The following is a 20977-nucleotide window of genomic DNA, read 5'->3' as shown; positions in this document are numbered from 1 at the left end:
TACACTGTATGTTGCAGGCTGTACTCTAAAGCGTTACTGAGGATTTTATCTCCAGTTGTCACTGTGAAACTAATTGTTTGAGGAACAGTCTTCTCCCATTTTTTTATTGGCATTTTCCATCATCCCTCCCTGCTGCTTTGGACACACATCTTAGCAATATTCTCTCCACCACAAGGGAATTTTTTTTTTGGTTTTGTTTTGTGGGAATTGTGCCTGAGAATTCAAATTATGTGAGTCCAAATGAAAGAAACAGATTATCACTGGGGCTACTGTTTTCCAACAACAATAATTAGATATATTTTTTTATTTGTTCTGTTTGTAATAGAATTGCAATTTAATGGAAATGTATGCATGGAAAATCCTTCATGCACAATTTCGTTTTCTTTTTTTTTTTGGTTGAAAGTGGTTGAGTTTATCGACACACCTCCATAAGCCAGAAGCAAAAACGAGGGAGGGAGGGGTGTGGATGAAAATGAGAAAATGAGAACAGGGATTGTCTCTCTGGTTCTCTGTCTTTTTTGCTGGCTTTCCTTTCTGTTGTTTGCTGTTTGAACCAGTCACCATCAAAGAAGACTATGTACATGGGAGGAACAAGACAGTCCTGATTTGAATACATTTTGATTGAAGTCTGTTTACTACTGATGCCTTGAAGGACCTTCAGAAGTTGTTTTTTTCCCACAAAAACTCTTGTTTCCCTATTTCCTTCCCAGCAAAACCTTTACATTGTTTGTTCACTGCTTTCCTCTTCTCTCTCTCTTCTTTTCCAGCTGTCCTACGGCTCCAGCTCGCCAGCCCTGTCCAACCGCCAGCGTTTCCCCACTTTCTTCCGCACGCACCCGTCAGCCACCCTCCACAACCCCACCAGGGTGCAGCTCTTTCAGAAGTGGAAGTGGACCCGCATCGCCACCATACAGCAGACCACTGAAGTCTTCACCTCAGTCAGTACCTTTAATCTTCTTCATCTCACCTTCGATTTTACCCCTGCGTTTTATCTCCACATCTTCACTTCTTTTATCCGCACTTTCTTCTACCTCTATACCCAATTTTCACTTTTTCTTCATCACTTTCCCCCTGTCCTCACTTTGGCCCTTTCATTTTCAGTAAAGTGTGGGTTGCTTGACTGCCCGCCTGCCTCTGTGTGTTTGTTTATGGGTGCTCTTGTGTTCTCAGGCTATGCGATACTCCTTCAAGCAATCTGTCCTGGCGATTAATGGGGGATTTTTGAAGTAATTTGTTGGAATATTGGTTGTGAGAAATATTGATCAAGCAATACATCTCTCCCAGGCAAGGCGGTCGATACCATGGCACTAGGGTTGGTTCCTGTAATGGAGGTTAATGATCCCAGTCTCATATTCTTTCCTCCACCTTCTCACACTATTCTTCTCTCCAGTCCAGCTCTTTGTCTAAAAATCTATTCTCTCCCATGCTGTATATCTTGTTCATCATACATGCCTCTCTTGATGTTTCTCATATACACTTCAGATTTTTTTATTTGGTGTTTTCTTTTTATTGTCTCTTCGGACATGGTTGTTTTCCTTTTGTCTTTCTCTATAATCACAACCCATGACCTCTCTCTTTCTCTCTGTTCAGCTGCCTCTCTAACGCCCTCCTCCTCTCTCCCTGTTTGCCTCCCTCTGTCCTTCCCTTTCATCTCGCAGACTCTGGACGATCTGGAGCAGAGGACGAAGGAGGCAGGCATTGAGATCAGTGTTCGCCAGAGTTTCCTCACCGACCCGGCTGTCGCTGTCAAGAACCTCAAGGTGCTTTGATTAAAAATTCACCTCAGCTGCTGGCCGTCTGCTCCCCCCTCCCCTTCCTCCTCCAGCTCACAGCTGCACACGACACCATTAGCATAGAGGCGATTTGATAGAGGAAATTAATGCGCCATGCTAATTAGCAACTCCTGAACAGCAGTATGTGCTGTCCTGCGAAGCAGTAGAAACTTTGGCACACTGCACTGCCACATCAAGCTGTGCTATTATGAAGTTAATTTTGTTGCTGCTGATGTAACTAAGCATTGTTTTTCATGGTTTGATGCAGCGCCAGGATGCAAGGATCATTGTGGGGCTCTTTTATGAGACCGAAGCCAGGAAGGTGTTTTGTGAGGTTAGTACTTTTTCCCACTCGATTGATCCCAATAGACTGAACCTGACTGGCTATTAGCAGAATTGAGCTCTATAATGAGCTGTTTGAATGTCTGAATGAATTTCCTTGTTTGGCAGTGATACAAAATGCTCAACACATCTCGGGGAATAATTATCCTCATGCTTATTTATCATTCTCTACCTCCCTTCATCTACCTTTCATATCTGGCTCACTCCCTCCCTGCTGCAGGTGTTCAAGGAGAAGCTCTACGGGAAGAAATATGTGTGGTTCCTGATAGGCTGGTACGCAGACAACTGGTTCAAGATCAAAGATCCAGCTATCAACTGTACAGTGGAGAACATGACCGAGGCCGTTGAGGGACACGTGACCACTGAGATCGTTATGCTGAACCCTGAAACTGTCCGTGGCGTCTCCAACATGGTAAGAAGACACAAAACACTGTATTCTCTCACCCTCTCCTTCTCTCCTGCTTTGTAAAATGTTTTATTAAAGGTATATTAAGTGATCTTTGACCTTAATAAGTGCCAGAAAATTGCAACACCAGCTGCTTAAAACAACAGTTGAATAAGTCATATTTGATAGAGTGAAGCAAGTAAAATTTCTTATGAAGAATACACCAACATCCCAACTATTTAAGGCCCTTAGGTGAGAGTGCTTAAGTATTTAATGAGCTTATAATGACATGTACACATGAGAAATTGGGTTCACAATTGTACTCTCCAAGATAAATGGGAGACTCCACCAGTACAACATTTCATTAAAAACAGATGAGGAATAAATACAGAAAGCAATCAAGGAATAAAAAGAAATGTCAGAGGTTATAAAAGGAAAGGAAATATTAGACAAACATCTATAAAGTCATCTTGAAGTGCAGTAACTTCAATCCTTAAACATATCAGTAAATTCCATGACTGGCCCATTTAATTCAGATAACCAAAAATCTATCTTATTTATTTATTTATTTATCTTTATTATTTATTGTATTATTATGTCCCCATGCACCCAGAAAAAGAAGAAGAAAAATGGGTATAAAGTGCATGTGTGATACTGATACATTGCAATGTCAGCTGGTTGGGCCACTGGTCCAACCTGAATCTCTCAGCAGCTGTTGGATGGAAATTTACCTACAAAGATTTATGATCTTCAAAGGATTATGCATAATGATTTTGGGGATCCCTATCATCACCATGAGGTTGATCTGTTTGGTTGTTAGTGAAATGTCTCAACATATTGGGTGCTGTTATTCATGTCCCACTCAGGATCAAAATAAATAGTAACAAATTCCTATATTTTTTCCAGAAAAAAAAAAAGATCTCCAAAATAGTGTTAAGATTTGTAACGTGTTTGCTAGTTAATTAGCTAATTTTGGTTGCGTTTCTGTGTCAGTGAAACAGTGTGGTGTTGTGTCTTCCTTCAGAGGTTTTCTGTTAGTGTAGTTTGAGCTGTTTGTCTACTAGCTAACACCACTCTTGTCAACAATTTAGTTATTCTTTTGCTCATCTCTTTCTGTCATGCATTGTCATTTAAAATGGATCAGTCTCCATGTTTTTTCCATGTTCAGATTAGTAACGTTAATTGTTTAGAGCAACAAACATTAAATCTTTAATGAACTCTGTATGATTCAATATTACGTTTCCTAAAGCGCTGATAGAAAGCAGGAGAATAGGTGTTTCTTTGTGGGAAAATGCAGTGGATTATTAGTTTAAATTATCACTGTCACACTGTCACACTCTTTCAGAACTTCTTCCTGTGTAATTTTGCCCGAGCCTCATTTAGCTTCTCAGGTTCGAGTCATTCTCTGCTTCTCTTCTGCCTGTCGCTCTCATCCGTTCACCTTCCCTAATCCTCTTAAACCATCTCTCTCCTTCTCCGTCTTTCTCATTGTTCGACCTTCTCTGACTCTGCTGATCTATCGTGGATCATCTTTTCATTCTCCTTGTTCACGCACCTCTCCTTCTCCCTTCCGATTTCCTCATCCACACCTTTTCATCCACCCCCCCTCCTCCAACACAGCCCCTCCATCCCCCCCTTTCACTCCATCAGCAGCTGTTGTTTATATACAGCACCTGCCACTACCTGCTGATTTAGCTCTTGACGAGCTGCTCAACGGGTGATAAGAATTACAGCCAGAACTCCTGCTCATAGTCAATCCATTCACATTCAATTTCCAAGTTTGAAATTGGCATATATCTTCTAGATAGAGCTCTCAGATGAAGCTTGTGTGCTAATACTGCTGGCTCTGCAATAGCACGTTGTCAGCTAGTTTTCAGTGGGTAGTGGGAGATTTAAATGCCAAATGCCAAGGTGGAATTTCAATGAGATGAATTTGACATAACTGAATTGGGAAGGTAGGCCTAATTGGCTTCAGCGAATCCGCAGAGACACCTTGATGATTGGAAGCAATAATCTCCTGTCACACTTGTATCCATGGTTTTCAGTGTGTGATAATGTTTATTGGTGTTTAATTACTAAAACAGTTCTAAAGCTTAAGTGTATACCCTGAGAAGGCATTAGTATTAAGTTAAAAATCACTTCTAGGATTTTAGGTTCTCAGCAAAGCAGAGATGTCAAGGATTGTCGACGGTTTATATTTCCTCTGAAGCCATATTTCAAAATCCTACTTTAAAAAAATCTCTAAATTCACAGCAGCACCCAGATCCGATGTTGTACTGACATCAAATGTCAGTTGAAAGCAAGCAAATTATCATCTCCATCAGCCAATCAGCATTGCCAGCATGGCCGTAGCTACCATTGAGGACACCGAGGTCATGTCCTCTGTATTTTTTTCTTGAAGTTTCGTTTAATTGTGGAAGTGAAAATAGCCGACGAGACAATTATCCTTGCAACAGACTGTCATGTGACACGTACTTGAAGATTCCGCTGCCATGTCAAAACAAAAGTATCCGGCTATAGCCAGCGGTGGAGTGAAGCCTTGAAATCGCCAGAAATATGTTGTCTACATTTGTGAATTGGACTTGACCCAATTTTGCAAACTGTTCATTCATTGGATGAGCCCTTTTCTCCCTTTCCCAGCAGGCCATGCTCCATTCCACATTTTAAGAACAAACAAAGAAAATAATATATTGCAGTTATAATTTTTTTAATTTACAACCATGGAAGTTGTAGAATACTGAAATAGGAGTTGATTTAAGTTGCAAAATTGGAAATGATAAGAAAGAACTGGACCACAAGAATGACCATGACTGAGAAATGCACAGCAAATGAACAGTCATTTAAATTGTGGTCTTATTTTTGACCTCGGTATATGAAAAATCCTGGCTACGGCCTTGATTGCCAGATAAATACAATAATTATCGTATTTGGACGATAATTTTGCCCTCTGTATGATGTACGATCAATAATGCCAAAACTCCTCCAAGATAGTCTTCATCACTCTTCACCTTTGATGTTATCATGAGAAATGTCAATAGTGGCACACAGAGAAGTGAGGATATTTTCCTTTCTATTGTGTGCAGTTTTATAAGTTTATTCAAAGTTTTCCATTCAGTTTGATCATACAAAGCAGAAAAAAGCAGAGAGAAAATGTTTTTATACACAGTTTAAATGGAGACCAAAGATCAGTTCTGGGGATTTTGAATGACTAAAATATAAAAACGGAGTCAATATAATCTTTTTCTCAGTGTTGCATTTCTTTAGAAGGACTTCCTTTTGATATTATTTCTCCTCTGATTCCTCTCTAATCAGACATCGCAGGAGTTTCTGGCCGCCTTGATGTCTCGTCTGGGAGGGAAGAATCCTGAGGAGACGGGTGGGTTTCAGGAGGCCCCTCTAGCCTACGATGCAGTGTGGGCTTTGGCCCTTGCCCTCAATAAGACTGTGGCACCACTGAAGGCCAAGGGCAGACGACTGGAGGACTTCAACTATAACAACCACGACATCACCTCCGAGATCTACAGGGCCCTCAACACAAGCTCCTTTGAAGGGGTTTCGGTAAGTGCAAAGGATGAAATAAGGACAAAAGACCAGATTACCAAAAACATCTATTATACTCTAATTCTACTAATTACCCTGTAGTTCTTCATGGTAACTGAATATTGTAGGGAGACAGGAAGTACTTCATTCTTTGATGAAAAATGTATGTTAATAATCTGCAGTTAAGCATTTTTTAAGGAAAATTGCCAAACATTCGAGGGTTCCAAGTTTTCAAATGTGAGAGCTTGACATTTTTCTTGGCCCTACATTATAGAAAGTTCAATATTTTTGTTTTTTAATGGAATCATCAAGGGCTCTAGGATATTGTGATCAGCATTTTTCACTGCTCTCTATATTTTTCTGCATGCACCAACAGTGTTTGTCTTTCCTGAAGCCTAAATTTAACTAAAAAAGGGTTTAGTGCAAAAAGAAATTCAACTGTTGATGCACATTTAGATAAGAGATAAGATGCCTTTATTGTCACTGTACTTAAAATACAATGAAATTGTTGGTGCCCATCACAGTGGTATTTTGACATAATACTACTGCATACATACAAACATACATACTTTCGGCAACACACACAACCAATCACAACCCTTTATAAAACTATACAACAAACAAAAGCAAAGCAGGTAAAATTAAGACAATTTAATGCATATAACCAAGGACTTTAAAGGATGTGACCATTTTCAAGTCAGACCATATTAAAATGTTAAATTGTGCACAGGACAACTTCACTGACAGCTGCAGAAAATAGATACTAAGTACTATGCTACAGCTTCTCACAAGCTCACACAGAGTGGTTAGTTTTTCATTTCTGCAGTTGTCCTAAACACCACTATTAAAATAAATGCAATTAAACAAAAATGGAAACAAGCTAATGGGTTGAAAAACACATTTGCTTATTGCTTGTGGCTATTTGGATGTGCCAGTGGTTATTTATAGATATAATTTCATAGCCGAATACGTAAAGTTCTGTAGTCTATTTGGCATTTCTGACGCTAAATAAACAATTTTAACTATTAACAATGTAGACTTTATTATTGCCTAGGAGCAATGCTTTAAATTTGAGTGTAATACATTTTCTGAGAGTGTCCCAGTCTGGACCCTTATTAAACATTTACTAGACCTGCCCCTGAAATTACCAACTAAATAAAGGCTTTAATTTCTTGCTCTTCTGAACAATGTTTATTTTATTTTAAAAAATGTTAAAAAATAAAGAATAAAAAAAAGACTGGTTATGATAAAGTTATTGATGCTGGTAAGGCTCCTTTACATTGTGTGACTTTCTGAGATGAAAGTTGACAATTGTGAGAGAAAGGTGGTAAAATCTTTGGCTGTCAGTCTAAAATAGCGCTCCATCATCACATGCTTTCCAAGCTTTGGCAACCAAAGACAGCCTGCTGTAAAATTCTGACAGTGTCAGAAATTTAAGACCACATTCTCAGAGTGTGACATCTGCTACGACCCAAGTCTAAGAACAAAACAATTAAAATGACACAAAATATACTGGCTAGCATGACATGTCGTAAGTGACACAAAAACAAAAAAAAGGGGGTGAAATGAAAAGATATGAGCGCTGTAGATGGACGATGTGAGCTGATGAGTTGCCTCTGCTTTTACATGCTTTTTTCTATTTACGTAATAATAGTAGCGCTACGATTAACCTTACATTCAGAGCACAATCTGACAGCCTGACACTGATATCCTGCAGTCTGACACAGATTGTGAACAAGATTTTCTTATAGATGTCTCACACAATATGTCATGCAATAAGCTTATATGATGGTTTAGAGAAAAGGTTGAATAGTTGCAGTAAAAGAAACTCCTCCTGTCTGTGTCACAGGGCCAGGTGGTGTTTGACGCCCAGGGCTCCAGGATGGCAATGACTCTTATCGAACAGCTACAAGGTAAAACACTCCCACATTGTCTCCCCACAGAAGTTGAATTCAGGTCTAAACAGTAAATGTCAGTCATTCATCAAAAAAAGCAATGCTGACTGTGTTCATCATGTATTGATTGTTGCTCTCGGCCCACTTCAAACCAAAGCCTCTTTTTTTTATAAGGCGGGGGATTGTTGCGGCCTTCACTGCGATTGGTCTCGATGTCCTATCATTGCACACGCGAATGGGCTTGATGCAGGAATGCGTTGACTCAAGGCTTCACTCTAATTGGGCACAAGCCTTCGTTCTAAGCTGTTTCTAGAAACGGCATCCCATTTGTCACCAGTGACTTAATGAGTTTCCCCGCACAGGAAGAGGCTGGGGATTATTTTCTACCTCTGTTCTCTTTCGTGTTAAAGGATGAGAATTTATAATCCTTCCCCTTTCCTCTCACACTCTGTCTCATATTTCCTGTTATGAAGTTGAGGTAATTTGACATCCGCAATTAGACGACCTGACTTGAATCCCTGAATCACTGTGGGATCTCGTCAGTATTCCTGGTCAAGACTGCCACATAAGCTCCTTTTTTTCCCTCTTCCTTTTCTCCTTCTTCTCCCCTTGGTACATCTTTGTTTGTTCTTCCTTTATGCACCTTTTCATCCTTTTATCTGTTGATTGTGTGTTTTTTCCTGCACCCACGCATCCTATTAATATGAAAGCACTGGCATGATAACTTAATAGCAGCTGTATGAATAGAAATGTTTATCAGTAGTGCCAAGTTTTGTTGTGTAGTTTGAAATCATTATCCCCCCACAAATAACAGGGGAGGAAATGAATTCCACAAACAATACTGATTCAACTGTTTCTCTTTCTCTGACTTTTCTTTTTTTTTTTTCTTGCACTGTCTGTCTCTGCCTCTTTTTTCTGTCTCTCAAACATCTAGGAGGCAGTTATAAGAAGATTGGTTATTATGACAGCTCTCAGAAGAACCTGTCCTGGTTTGGCAATGATGTTTGGATAGGTAAGATGGAGTTCACGACCCTGTCTTCATCCAGCTTCCTGTGTCTGCATCTGTCTGTCCTTAATACTGTGAGTCATCAGTCACATCGATGTGCTTTAATGTTAGACTTCCTCGGTGCAGCTTAATTTAGACTCTCTTTCAGTCTAAATGATATGTAGTCGTGCTGGATGTTTTCTAACCACTACTTTTGGTGAAGCCAGTTATTTGGATGCTGACGCACACCCAAAATTAGCCGTCTGCACACTCTCTGTCTAACACGTGTTAAAATGTTTGAAAAGAAGATGCACAGTAATCAAACAGAGGACAACGGTCAGGTCCTAAACAACCAAACAAATCATTCTTCTATATGAAGAAGCTCACGCCACACAAACCAGAACCTACTCTCTTAACTCCTTCTACACACATTCTGGTTTGCTGTGAAAACCATTTAGTGCTTATTTGAGTCACACCAAGACCAATTCTGTGGTTGTTTACTGGCTCGTACCTCCCTGGAGAGGTGACATACTTGTGCCTGGACGGAGTGTGCCACTAATCAATCCTGCATGCCGCAGCGGCCCGTGGAGAGACGTCTTTTTTTAGGCTTTTAAGGAAATGAACTGTTGCCAAGGCTTAACTGAACCGAGAAGAAGCAGCGATTCCAGGGCAGCGTGAATGGCGAGGGATGGGTGACCTGTATGCATGCAGGCAACATGTCCTTCACCAGGCCGGCGGCCAGCTCTTTAGCTTGGCTTGTTGCAATGTGATACACTCAGTGACGGCCCAGTTAAAACCCACTGAGTTGCAACTGACTCACTCTCCAAGGTGTCAGAGGTGAGCTTTGCTTACATTGTTTTTGCCTTGCTCTCTTTATCTATGCATGATTTAGTTTTGATTGTTTACCAAATAAAGACACATTCATCTGACATCTACTTGTTGGGAGGAAATGAGTAATTTCCTGCTCTGACTCAGTTCGGAATTTTTTGTTTTGTATTGCTTAGTTTATTTTACACTGTGGGGGGTGTTTGATTTGCTCCACGCTGACAGGTTGGAGTACACACAGGGGTTCTTAACTTAACCCCTTTGCTTGTCTTTTTTTACTGTGTGTTAACCAGGCGCCTCCCTCCCTCACTTTCTCACTCTCTTCACGGTCGCCCTAACAACCACTAAAGCTCAGTTCTTCTTCTAATTGCTGTGGCAACTGTTATAGAGCTGGGTCTCCATGGCAACACCCTGTCCCGATTCCTTGATCAAGGACGGAGGAGGGTTTAAACGTTGCACATGCATTGACTGAATGGACCGTTGAAACACGCACATACATGCACACACACAGCAGCAGTTAGTACAACAAGTGTTTCATAAGGTAGAAAAATAAGAAAACAATTTAATGGATCACCCTAAATGCAAACAATGAGGATGCTGCAGTATCAGGATAGATAATATAGATACAAATCCAGTTGACAAAGAAATTATTCCCCACTTGGTTCCCATGCTTTGCTGATTTTTATCATGTTTTTCCATTTATGTTTATTTACTTTAACTTTTGTATAATGTGAAAAATGAGAATCGCCTTAAATAAAAAAGAATGGGAAAAAAAGAATGTAAAATAAGATGAAGTGAATATAAAACTTTCTGTTGGATGAATAAATTAAGGATACAGACATGGTATAAGCAAGATTAAGGAGGCGAGGCTGAAAATGTTTCTCAAAGGAATTTCCGTTTCGACACATTTTTCTTAGCTGTACATTAATGCTGTAGTTTCCGATGCTGTAGTTTCCGATTACGAGGCAACAGCGTGGACTATAGAGCGAGAGACTGTCAATGAATACTAACATTACAAAATCGACTCTAAAAAGAGACAGGATGCCAATTTAAATATGTTAATATGGGTGTGATGTGCTCACAGCGAAGAGCGTGCAGACTGTTATTTTTCACACATACTTAAACTTAGTTATACCTTTTAAAACACATATGTGACGAGTTTGGATCACTGCACATTTGTGCCACTTCTCAACACATCAACCTATGTTGTGTATGCTGATTGTGGGCTTTCATGTTCATCCAGTAGATCTAAATTGCACAGATGGACAAACACTTCTTATTCTCAATACATTCTCACTAACGACACATTATGTCACATGAACAATGTTGAAAGCTTGAATTCAAAGGAGGCTGATATCATCACTCCTCAGTCAGATGACACTCCACACACATGTCAGCTGTGTGACGATAGTGACAAACATCTAAACAGAGCATGATGGGCGTCTTGACATCCTGCGACCCTCGCGGGGGTGACACTCTGACACGTCCCTCTGACATCTGACACATCAGCTTCACACAGTGCTGACACTCTTGCTCTGCTTCGCTTCTGACACGCGCGCACACACACACAGACACACACACACACACACACACACACACAATTTCTCTCTCAATCACGCACACACACAGACACAGTACAGTATATGCATGCATAAATGCTCTACTGTGCTCATATTCACCCTCTCTTGAGCATAAGCCTACATGGGTCTACATGCTTATCATACAAACTTTAAGTATACAGTGCACGTAGGCATATGCACACTCGAGAGCACACACAGACACACAAATCCGCAAGCAGAACCCAGATTTAAACAGACAGATAGTCAGAGGCTGTTGAGTGTAAAAAGAGACTCCCTGTCCATCTGCCCCTCTTTGAACCTTCCTCACTGAGGAATTCTTCTGGTTTAAGCTATACAAGCATGAATAATTTGGTAGTTAGTGTACACACACACACACACACACACACACACACACACACACACGCTAAAGCTCCTAATTGTTTACTGAAATTGACATTTAAGTCTGGATCACTAGTAACAGTCCATGGCAGTATACTTCCCTGTGCCTGAGCCGTGTTAATAACAGTATTTAAAGCTACCCTGTGGGGTTTTCTAAAAGTACACGGTTGGGTTTTCTCCAACAAACGAAATTCGCTGTAATCATTGCTGCTGTTCACATTGACCATTACAAGATCCCCTCCAAATTTGTGCACAATGTAAGTGAAGGGGGACAAAATCCTCAGTTCTTGTTTTGAGTAAAAATGTATTTAAAAGTGTATCTGAAGTTAATATGAAGCTTCTTCAATCTTTTTTAGTCACAGTTCATGTTTTTAGTAAGAAATTCCCTTTTGTGTTTCAACAAAGGGTTTTCCTGTTCAGCTGTAGTGTAAGGATCCTAACAAAGAGGGAACTTGGCACTAAAACGCCTGTAACCTTGAAAGATATTGACTTGATTTGACTAAATTGAACAGCTGAAGTCTCACATTAGCTTCAAATAAACTTTAAAATACATTTTTGCACAGATGGATTTGGTCCCCCATCACTTACACAGAAGGTGCATTATGAAGGGATCCCTTAATGGCCAGGTTGAACAAAAGAAATGATTAAGGCAAGAAGAATGTGTCAGTGTTAATTTGGGAACCTGATTGTTTTAGCACAGACTTGAAAAATTGTGAACCAATCCTTTAAAGGAAGTGGAAGAGTTCAGGTTTGTATGCTAATCTGTGGGCAGTGTATATGTGTTCACTGCTGTATATACTTATATGAGTAAAAATATGGACACCTGGGGCATAAATGCAAATAATAATAGTCAGAATCATGACTACAAGTGCACAGAGAGTTCTTGTTGGTTAAAGTTTTATTGAACTTGCTGCACCCCAATAATCCCAAGAATTCTTCCTTTATTTCCTTTAATATATTACACAGCATGAAGAGCTGTTGACCGCTTTCGACTCAGACGTTTGAATGTCTAAAGGTTTCTTGATTTCCAACGTCTGAACAGGCTTTTCAACTCTTGTAAAATGTGTGTGGAGGAGTTTTCAAAGGTTCATGTAAACAGGGTTTGTGTCATGAATTCCTTTCAGACCAGTGCCGTGACACAAGTTAAACCCACGTCCATCTGAATTTGTCAAACTGGCTTCAGGAAACTCCTTCTGACCTTGGTCGAATGCTTGTCGCACACTCAGCTTGGGTGAACAGGTGTTTCTGTTAGCGATGGGAATTTGATTTAACGATATTGACATTTAAATGACATTTGACTGATGTAGGAAACAATGAGAGGGAGAGAGAGAGGGAGACAGAGTGTGCAACTATGCAGCGTATAAAGAGAGTGAGCATGCAGAAAGAATTTATACTTCTTACTTATACTGTGTAACTTCATCTGGTATTCACTGTGTCTAATGTAATTATGTGGTTAAGTACTGGTGAATATTGTACTACAGTTGCATGCATGAGTCTCTTTAAATGCTGATGACAAGATATAAACCTGGCAGCAGTCTCATATGAATCACATCTCAAAAGACTCAATGATCCAATCATTATGGAAAATTATGAGGTTTCCACTTAACTGCAGCAATTGGTTCTCTAATAATAACATGCTAATTATTAATTAAAATCCGCAAATGCCAAATTTAATTTTATATTTTAACATTTTCCATTCCATAAAAGCTTGTTATGGGGCAATTTTGGTCTTGACTGGACCGGCATGAAACATCTTGGTGAAGAGAGTAAACGAGCAGCACTTGCCCCTTCATTATTACTTCCACTGAGGTCCCTTTAAGCAAGGCACTTAAACTCCAACTGCTACAGTGGAGCTGCTCAGTAGTCAGCAGATTAAACTGTGTAAATGTGAACATGGTGTTTCTGAGAAAGAGGGCCTGACTCTCAGCGATACTTCCCTGGTTAAATATATGTTTTTAGAAACGATCAGTTAGTTTTAGCTAAGTTATTTTTCATGTACTGTACTCTTGGCTAGTGTTGACTGACTTTGTACCAGGTTTGATCAAAGAAGAGAGAGAAACACAGTGCACTATCCATTTTAATCCAAATTTTCATTTATAAAACTAATCCAAGATTGCGGAGGGAGAGACGTCAAAACTCGTACACCTTCTTTGACTCATAACTCAATTTTGAACAGACAGACAGAAGACACATATTGTTATCCGTATTGTTATGACTTGAAGCACACTCCCCGAATATATCATCATTTTGGATGTGTATTGCGAAAAGAAAATTCCATAAATCTACGTTGATATCATAGAAAAAGATGCTTCAGAACTCACCTGAATCATCACTTTTTAAAGTTTTATAGTTTTCTGTACATTTATGAGCACAATGCAACCAGAACTGCTGATAGATAATTCAGCAAACTTTTAATGGCACAACTTTGCCATAATGTACACAAATAAACATTGTAGCCAACAGTATTCTCACTGAATCTATGGAAATGTTACACTGTGTGTTTACACCCTAAAGCCTTATGGGAACTCTAAAACTGAGAGCATGATTATCCTCCAAATTACGGGGCAGTTGTCTTAATTTTGTCTGTGCGGGGGCTGCCCAGAGTCATGCATTGACAGTCCAAACCCAAACCTGATTACATGCTGCATGTATGTATACTGTACATATTATATACAGTATGTATTTAATTAATAACATCTTATATAATAAATGTTTTTTTGTTTAAATGAAAATACTTTAAAAACATAAAAAACTTCTTAATGTCTTGTGGTTTTGGCCACTGTAGGTTAACATAACACTGTATATAAGTGCATCAGTGGGAACTGCTTTACAGCATGATCTAATAGGGCCACAAAGTATAGTCCTCTGTGGGCTTTTAACCAAGTCCAATCTCAACCCCAACTGTCAAAAGCAATTATATGGAGCTGTAAGTAAAGGTGATCTTTAAAAGTTATTATCCCATTATTGCTGTGAGATGTAGACTGTATCCTGGGTACTGTAATTGGGAGATCATGCAGAGTAGGAGGCAGATGGCACCAGAAACATTTTCTCTCTTCATGTTTCCTTCTTTCTCTTGCTCTCTCTCCATCCAGGCGCTGGGCCTCCAGCTGATCGGACAGTGGTTAACGAACAGTACAGGTTCTTATCGCAAAAGCTGTTTGCTGCCGTGTCCGTCTTCGCCGGCCTCGGCATCTTGCTCGGCATCGTCTGTCTCACCTTCAACATCTATAATGGCAACGTCCGGTAAGTTCACTAACACTGAATGGGAATGAATGCATGCTCCATCTTTCCAATCTCAGGCCCACACTAATAAACCTAAAATACTGTTTGTGCATTCATTATTATATTATATAGAATGTTGTTTAATTTGATGTTTTATTGTAATGTCAGTACATGATTGATTGATTGTAGTTTTTTTTCCTTTCCACTCCTCATATTTCATAAAAATAAAGTTGTTCTTTAAAGGTGGTCACAGTTAAAAGGAAAAAAAGAAAAGGTGAACATAATGGGAATTGATCATTTAAATGGCCCAGAGGTTAGAGAGATTTTTTTCTCTTATGGAGGTCACCTGTTTGAGGAGCTACAAAGGCTCCAAAGATTAGAGTCGATGATGGAAATGACATCCTGTAACAAGCCCCCGCTGCTCCAGCAGAGCTTATCATTCAGTTTGCTGGTACTCTGAGTGTGAATGTGAGTTTCTGTAAAATGTGAAGTGGGATGAAACAGAGGAAAAAAATAATTTACATGTTCAGCATGAGGTTAATGTCTTTAGAGGTTAATATAAACGCTGAATGGCACTGCAGCTTCTTAAGAGACTGCCACGTTAGTGATTTGGGTGTGGCTTTTGCAAATCTAGCAGCTGGTTTCATTGTCACAGCTTAAACGTAGCCCTAGACCAAATGCAAATAGACTTCCTTTAGAAATGCCTTTTGATCTAGGTTTTCTGAGCTTAATATATGTCTGTAAACCCAGCGCAGCATATGCCTTTCTGACATAGTATTTTTATGTTTGACCTGGGTCAAAATGATTTAAAGTCCCATAAGTCCACGGGCTTATCAGTAGTTTTCGGAGAGCTGGAGAGGTTTTCTCCTCTGGGGATCTCCGGCTGACTCCAGTGTGCCAGTCAGGCCCTCTTCCAGCTTTGATTATATTTCAAACACAATTTCAGCAAGGGCTGCTTCCAGCAACCTAAACACTGAGTCAGATCAAATCAAATTTATTCAGTAAGCTGTTTTCACAAAACAAGTTTGCCACCAACTGCCTTGTTAAAAGAGAAAGATACAAAACCAATTCACTTCAAAAACAAGAAAAAGTCAAACGCAATCACAGTCTTAAAGGAGCAAATCTTTAAAAACTAAAACACCCTGACATTGTTTAAATATCAGCTATTGTGCCTCTCATTTCTGTTTGAGTCATGACAGGCCAGTCATGTGATCCTTTGATGATCCCTAGTGCAGCTACAGCAGAGTTTGATCACAGAATATCTTCCAGCGATCTAAAACATCAGCAGCAAACATCAGAGTTCAGTACCTCAGATTCACACAATAACCTCCTTTTAGTTATCCAAAAAAATTCAAAATAAAGAAAATGAAAAGCCACATTTTCTGTCAGCTGTGATGTTTTCCAACCACGGTGGAACACAGCAACAAGACACGCTGAATAATATGAGAAGAAAGCAGCTCTTCAGATCAGAAAATAACTCCTGCAGTGAATTGAACATCATATATGCATAGTATGAAACAGCATTAAAGGTTTTTCAAAGGTATCAAAGGTTGGATTGAGGCCAGGTGTGTGTGTGTATGTGTGTATACAATATGTGGTTTGTATGCAGGCAGCATGAGTGTGTGGCTGTACAGTAAATAAGCTGCACGGCCTCAGGGCAACACAAGGGCAGGTCAATGGGATGAAAGAATAAAAGACACACCTACTGCTGCAGGATGAGCTCCAGCTAGAGAGCAGAAGACAGCTGCTGTGCTGGATAGATATGTGTTATGGTAAATTTGCAGATTATGTTAAAAACATGAGCCTTGAATGCAGAGTTTTTTGAAAATATTGTCACACTGAGATTGTCTCTAATATGGCATTTGAATAAGCACAGATACAGTAGATATCTCTGTACTTTCTTTTTTATTATGATGATTTCCTTTTTTTCCCCACTATCCTTTAATCGCCTGTCAGTATTTCGACATACAGTACAGTGTTTAAACACGCTTAGAAGCCACGCTTCAGTGCAATGACAAGATCTAATTTCAACCCCATGTTAAAGATGTAGGCAGAGAAACAAATGTGGATGATAAGGATTGTAAGGCATACACAATAAAGTGTGGCTGTCATGGCAGAATGACATAATAAAGGATCCATTCACCCGATTTCTTTCTTACCCAGCTTCAGTTGTATTGAGTTGTGCAGGCAGTGTTGGTTTTATTCATCCCAGTTTTGAATTATCGATCATTGATACTCTGCCACCATTCAGTAAAGTGGATTATTCATATTCTGCTACTGCTACAGTCACCCTCAGCTGTGCTGCTTCAGAGGCCTTGTAAAATCGTTGCGAAGTGCTGTTTTGTTAAATCGTAGAGTGAGAATGGACATGGGGGGATTTTTTGTTTTGAGTCGAGAGGTAAATATTACGAGTGAAAACAGTGGCTACACATTTCTTTTTTTTAAAATGTCATGTTAAAATCAAAAATACGGGAGAGTTGTTTCCCTCCAACCCCTTTTCGCCAGACTCAAATCTCATGCAGGTTGAAATGTGCATCAATCTGATCTCACAGAACGTGAGCTGCACGTAATATGTTAAAATGACGTGCCAGCACCACGATCAGGTTGACTGGGCAATGGGCCAAATCACACAGGCCGAAATAAAAACAGATGCTCCACACCAGACTGGAAATTTCAAAGAAGAAAATACTGGCTGTAGTATTAGTAATAGTAGTAATTTGTTTATTGGAACCATATACAGCGTTAAATATAAATGTTACCTTGATGTACTGTACTGATGTTAGCTTATAGCTAATGTTCATCTGCAGTCCCAGAGGCCAGTATTTCAAATAAGCATATTTCCTTCATTTTTGATAAAATATCATAGTCATTTTATGAGTTAGTACAGTCAATATATTACATATTGGTCCTTTAACCAGCTAGTGTTACTCCTGAGTTTAAAGCTATTTCGCAACATTTTTTTCTTAATAGCAAATGCAATATAGTTCTTATAAATGTCAGTTATAGTTGTAGAAAAAGTCACAGATTGGGGGGCATTTAGATCAAAACAGATAATAACCTGAATAAACCTGACACAAATTCCCATCAGGGGTACCTTTGTGTTACTGCATTTATTTAAAAATAGTATTTTCTAAGACTAAAAATGCAAATGAACCCTCCTGCACTATATCTAATTTGCCAAAAGTAAAAATTGATGCTGGATTGCTTTTATGCTTGTTGCACATACTTGAGCAAAAAGGAAAGTGTTTTCTGTTGTTGAACTTGGACCACTGTTAGAGGAGAAGATATGTTTTGAACTGCATGTATTCACCCTGCTTAATGAAGGCTATATGTGAGGAATAATGAGTTAAATATCAGTGATTGAATGACTTGTGAAAAATCTGAGGGAGATTTTTGGTAAGACTATTAAACTCATTTGACAAGGCTGTTTTTGTAAACAGATATAGTCTGATAAATATAACTGGCTGGCTCAATTATACTGCACTGGACTGGAGCTGCTGTGACACATTAAAATATTTGGAAAATAGGCAGAACAGACCTGGGTGAAGAGAAGAGAAAGATAGGAGTAAAAAATAACTGACTGTTGCATTTGGCTCTGCAAAAAAGGGGCTGCCATTCCTCAGTAAATGTCCATTTATTGGAACTAAAGAAATAGTCCTCATGAAAACAGCACATTGTTTCCGTGCAGATAATTATATTGCTTCAATTTACACTTAATTAGAAAAAAAACTAGAATATTACAATATAGCTGCTGTTCTGCCTCCTACACTAAATAGGAAGAAACAGTGGAGAGACAACAGGGAATGATGGATGTTAATGTCCATGGTCAGTGTTTTAACCCCCCACCTCCCCTTACTTAACTAATATAAATGCAGCCAGTTTCACCTGTAATGGCGGCACTGCTCAGCACACAGACAACAGGAAGTTGCTTTCTCTCAGCTCCAATTAGTCAGGAAATAAACATGACAAATGAAATTAAAAATCAACATGAGATTAATTACCAGCAGCTGATGACATTTCAAAGCGCTGACAGCGAGGCCACTGACACAATCAATGCATATTTATCTTTAAGCAGAAATGTGTTTGATTTGTCTTTTACGCGTGTCCCTGTGTTTCAGCTACATCCAGAACTCTCAGCCATACCTGAACAACATGACAGCGGTGGGCTGCATGATGGCGCTGGCTGCAGTGTTCCCGCTGGGGATTGATGGCCACCACGTTCACAGATCACAGTTCCCCGTCGTTTGCCAGGTAACGGAAAAAAGAGACAGACGGAGGCTGAGAAGAGCCAGACAGCAGGATTGAGAGTAGGGCTGGATGTTGTCTGTAAATTCAAAATACAAAAGAGTACAAATACAAAGGAGATGGGTTTTTTTTATAGATTTATTTATTTTTTTAAATTATGTGTTAAAAAGAAGCTTATTATGTGAAATTTGAAAAGAAAAAATTGAACATCTTTACAGCAGCGTTTTGATGTCAACACAACAGCAAGAAATTGGTTTAGTTTCTTGTTATAATGAAAAAAGAGATGAGATGCTTTTCAAGTTCTAATGCGATATTTCTCGTGTCATTCTGACATATGTTTTCATGTTATAATGAAATATTTTTCATGCAATGCTGAGATATTTTCTCATTATTACTGAATGCAAAATTATTCGCTTTTTTGGAAGGAATATTTCTCAATAACAGCATATCACTACCTTGATGTATCATAAAATGTTTGTTATTTCACAAAATAACATATCTCATTAAAAATAACTCAATATAACATGTACATTTAGTAAACTGTCATAACAAGAAACTTCATATAGCATTCAAATAAGAAAATAGATCCACTCAGTGCCTAAAGTGACATTATAGCTTACATCAGCCAGAAACAGTGTAAATGATTGGTTTATATGCTTTGATTAAGTTTTATTTCATGCTTCAGATGAGACCATCCATCCATCCTTTGTACTGAAAAGATGACATGAAAAATATTTTTAAAACAAGAAAAAAACCTTGTAATGACAACTTAATAATAATGTGGCAGCACTACGCTACTGTTAATTTTATCCCTGTATTCTCCACATTTATCATAACAATAGTAATGAATATAAAATAAAAATTTCAGACCTTGATTTCATAATAAACTATTGAAGGTCTATTGAAGGTAGCAATTTAATCCCTTTGAGAAAATATGATGTTAGAGGACTGAAGAGAAGAGAACAGTTTTCTCCTTTTTCCCTACTTTTAAGGCTAGAAAAATGAAAAACTGCAATTCACCAAAATTCAGCCTAACATCTTTGGTATCTTTGGAAACTTTTACATCTCCACTTAAATTTAAAATAAACTTGAACGTCTTCGAATAATTTTTGGCACAAGCAGGTCAATGAAGGCTGAGGTATAATATCCAAAAGTTTATATATTTATACCAACGTTACACAAAAAGTACACCTCTTTCTTAAATCAACATTGATTCTTTTCATTTGATTCACGTTGCTGCTGGACCTTGCAGTTATTTCTTCCCCCACAAATGTTGCGTCGTGTGCACCGACTGTCAGTTTCAGTAAAGCCTTACCTTTCTGTGAAATTGTGTGCCTACTTTGAGCAACCCCAGATTTAGATGTCGTGACGCCCTGACAGTTTTGACGTTCCTGCCTGTGACAAGCTGACACCTGCAAACCAATCAGCAGTCATTTCAGTACTTTGATTACGTACACTTAGTGGATGAAAGATGATGAAAATTTAAACACAGATATAATTTATTATTTATTTGGGTATTCTGTGGTACGGGCATGATCCGCTGTGTGCCAGCATAGCCCAGACGCTGGGATCTCCGGCACTAATGAGGAGTAGGAGTACGTCTCTGTCACCCATGTTGGGTCTTTGTGTTGTGGAGACAAGAGGGAGATTTCCATTTCTGTAGTTTTTTTGTTTGTTTTTGTTTGTTTTTTGGCTCTTTGTCCTCCTTTCTCTGTCCAGTTATTCTCTCTCGTTTTTTTGCTCTGCCATTCTTTGGCACTTTACATCTGACCTTCTACTCTGGATCGCTTTGTTTTTGTCTGTTCCTG

At 39.0% G+C, this 20977-nt stretch overlaps 1 protein-coding gene across 1 annotated transcript in view; it reads left to right on the top strand.

The window, feature by feature from the left end:
* Positions 1-20977, top strand: part of gabbr1a (gamma-aminobutyric acid (GABA) B receptor, 1a) — a 70322-nt gene that overhangs the window by 37168 nt on the left and 12177 nt on the right. Inside the window, exons 8-16 of the mRNA XM_062422660.1 lie at positions 768-938; positions 1659-1760; positions 2041-2106; positions 2335-2526; positions 5812-6057; positions 7889-7952; positions 8869-8946; positions 14795-14945; positions 19043-19175. Coding sequence (XP_062278644.1) covers positions 768-938; positions 1659-1760; positions 2041-2106; positions 2335-2526; positions 5812-6057; positions 7889-7952; positions 8869-8946; positions 14795-14945; positions 19043-19175 — 1203 coding nt within the window. The remainder of the gene's footprint in view (positions 1-767; positions 939-1658; positions 1761-2040; positions 2107-2334; positions 2527-5811; positions 6058-7888; positions 7953-8868; positions 8947-14794; positions 14946-19042; positions 19176-20977) is intronic.

This window comes from Scomber scombrus, chromosome 7 (assembly GCF_963691925.1).
Source record: "Scomber scombrus chromosome 7, fScoSco1.1, whole genome shotgun sequence".
Lineage (NCBI taxonomy): Eukaryota > Metazoa > Chordata > Actinopteri > Scombriformes > Scombridae > Scomber > Scomber scombrus.
This window is presented reverse-complemented; position numbering and strand designations above follow the sequence as displayed.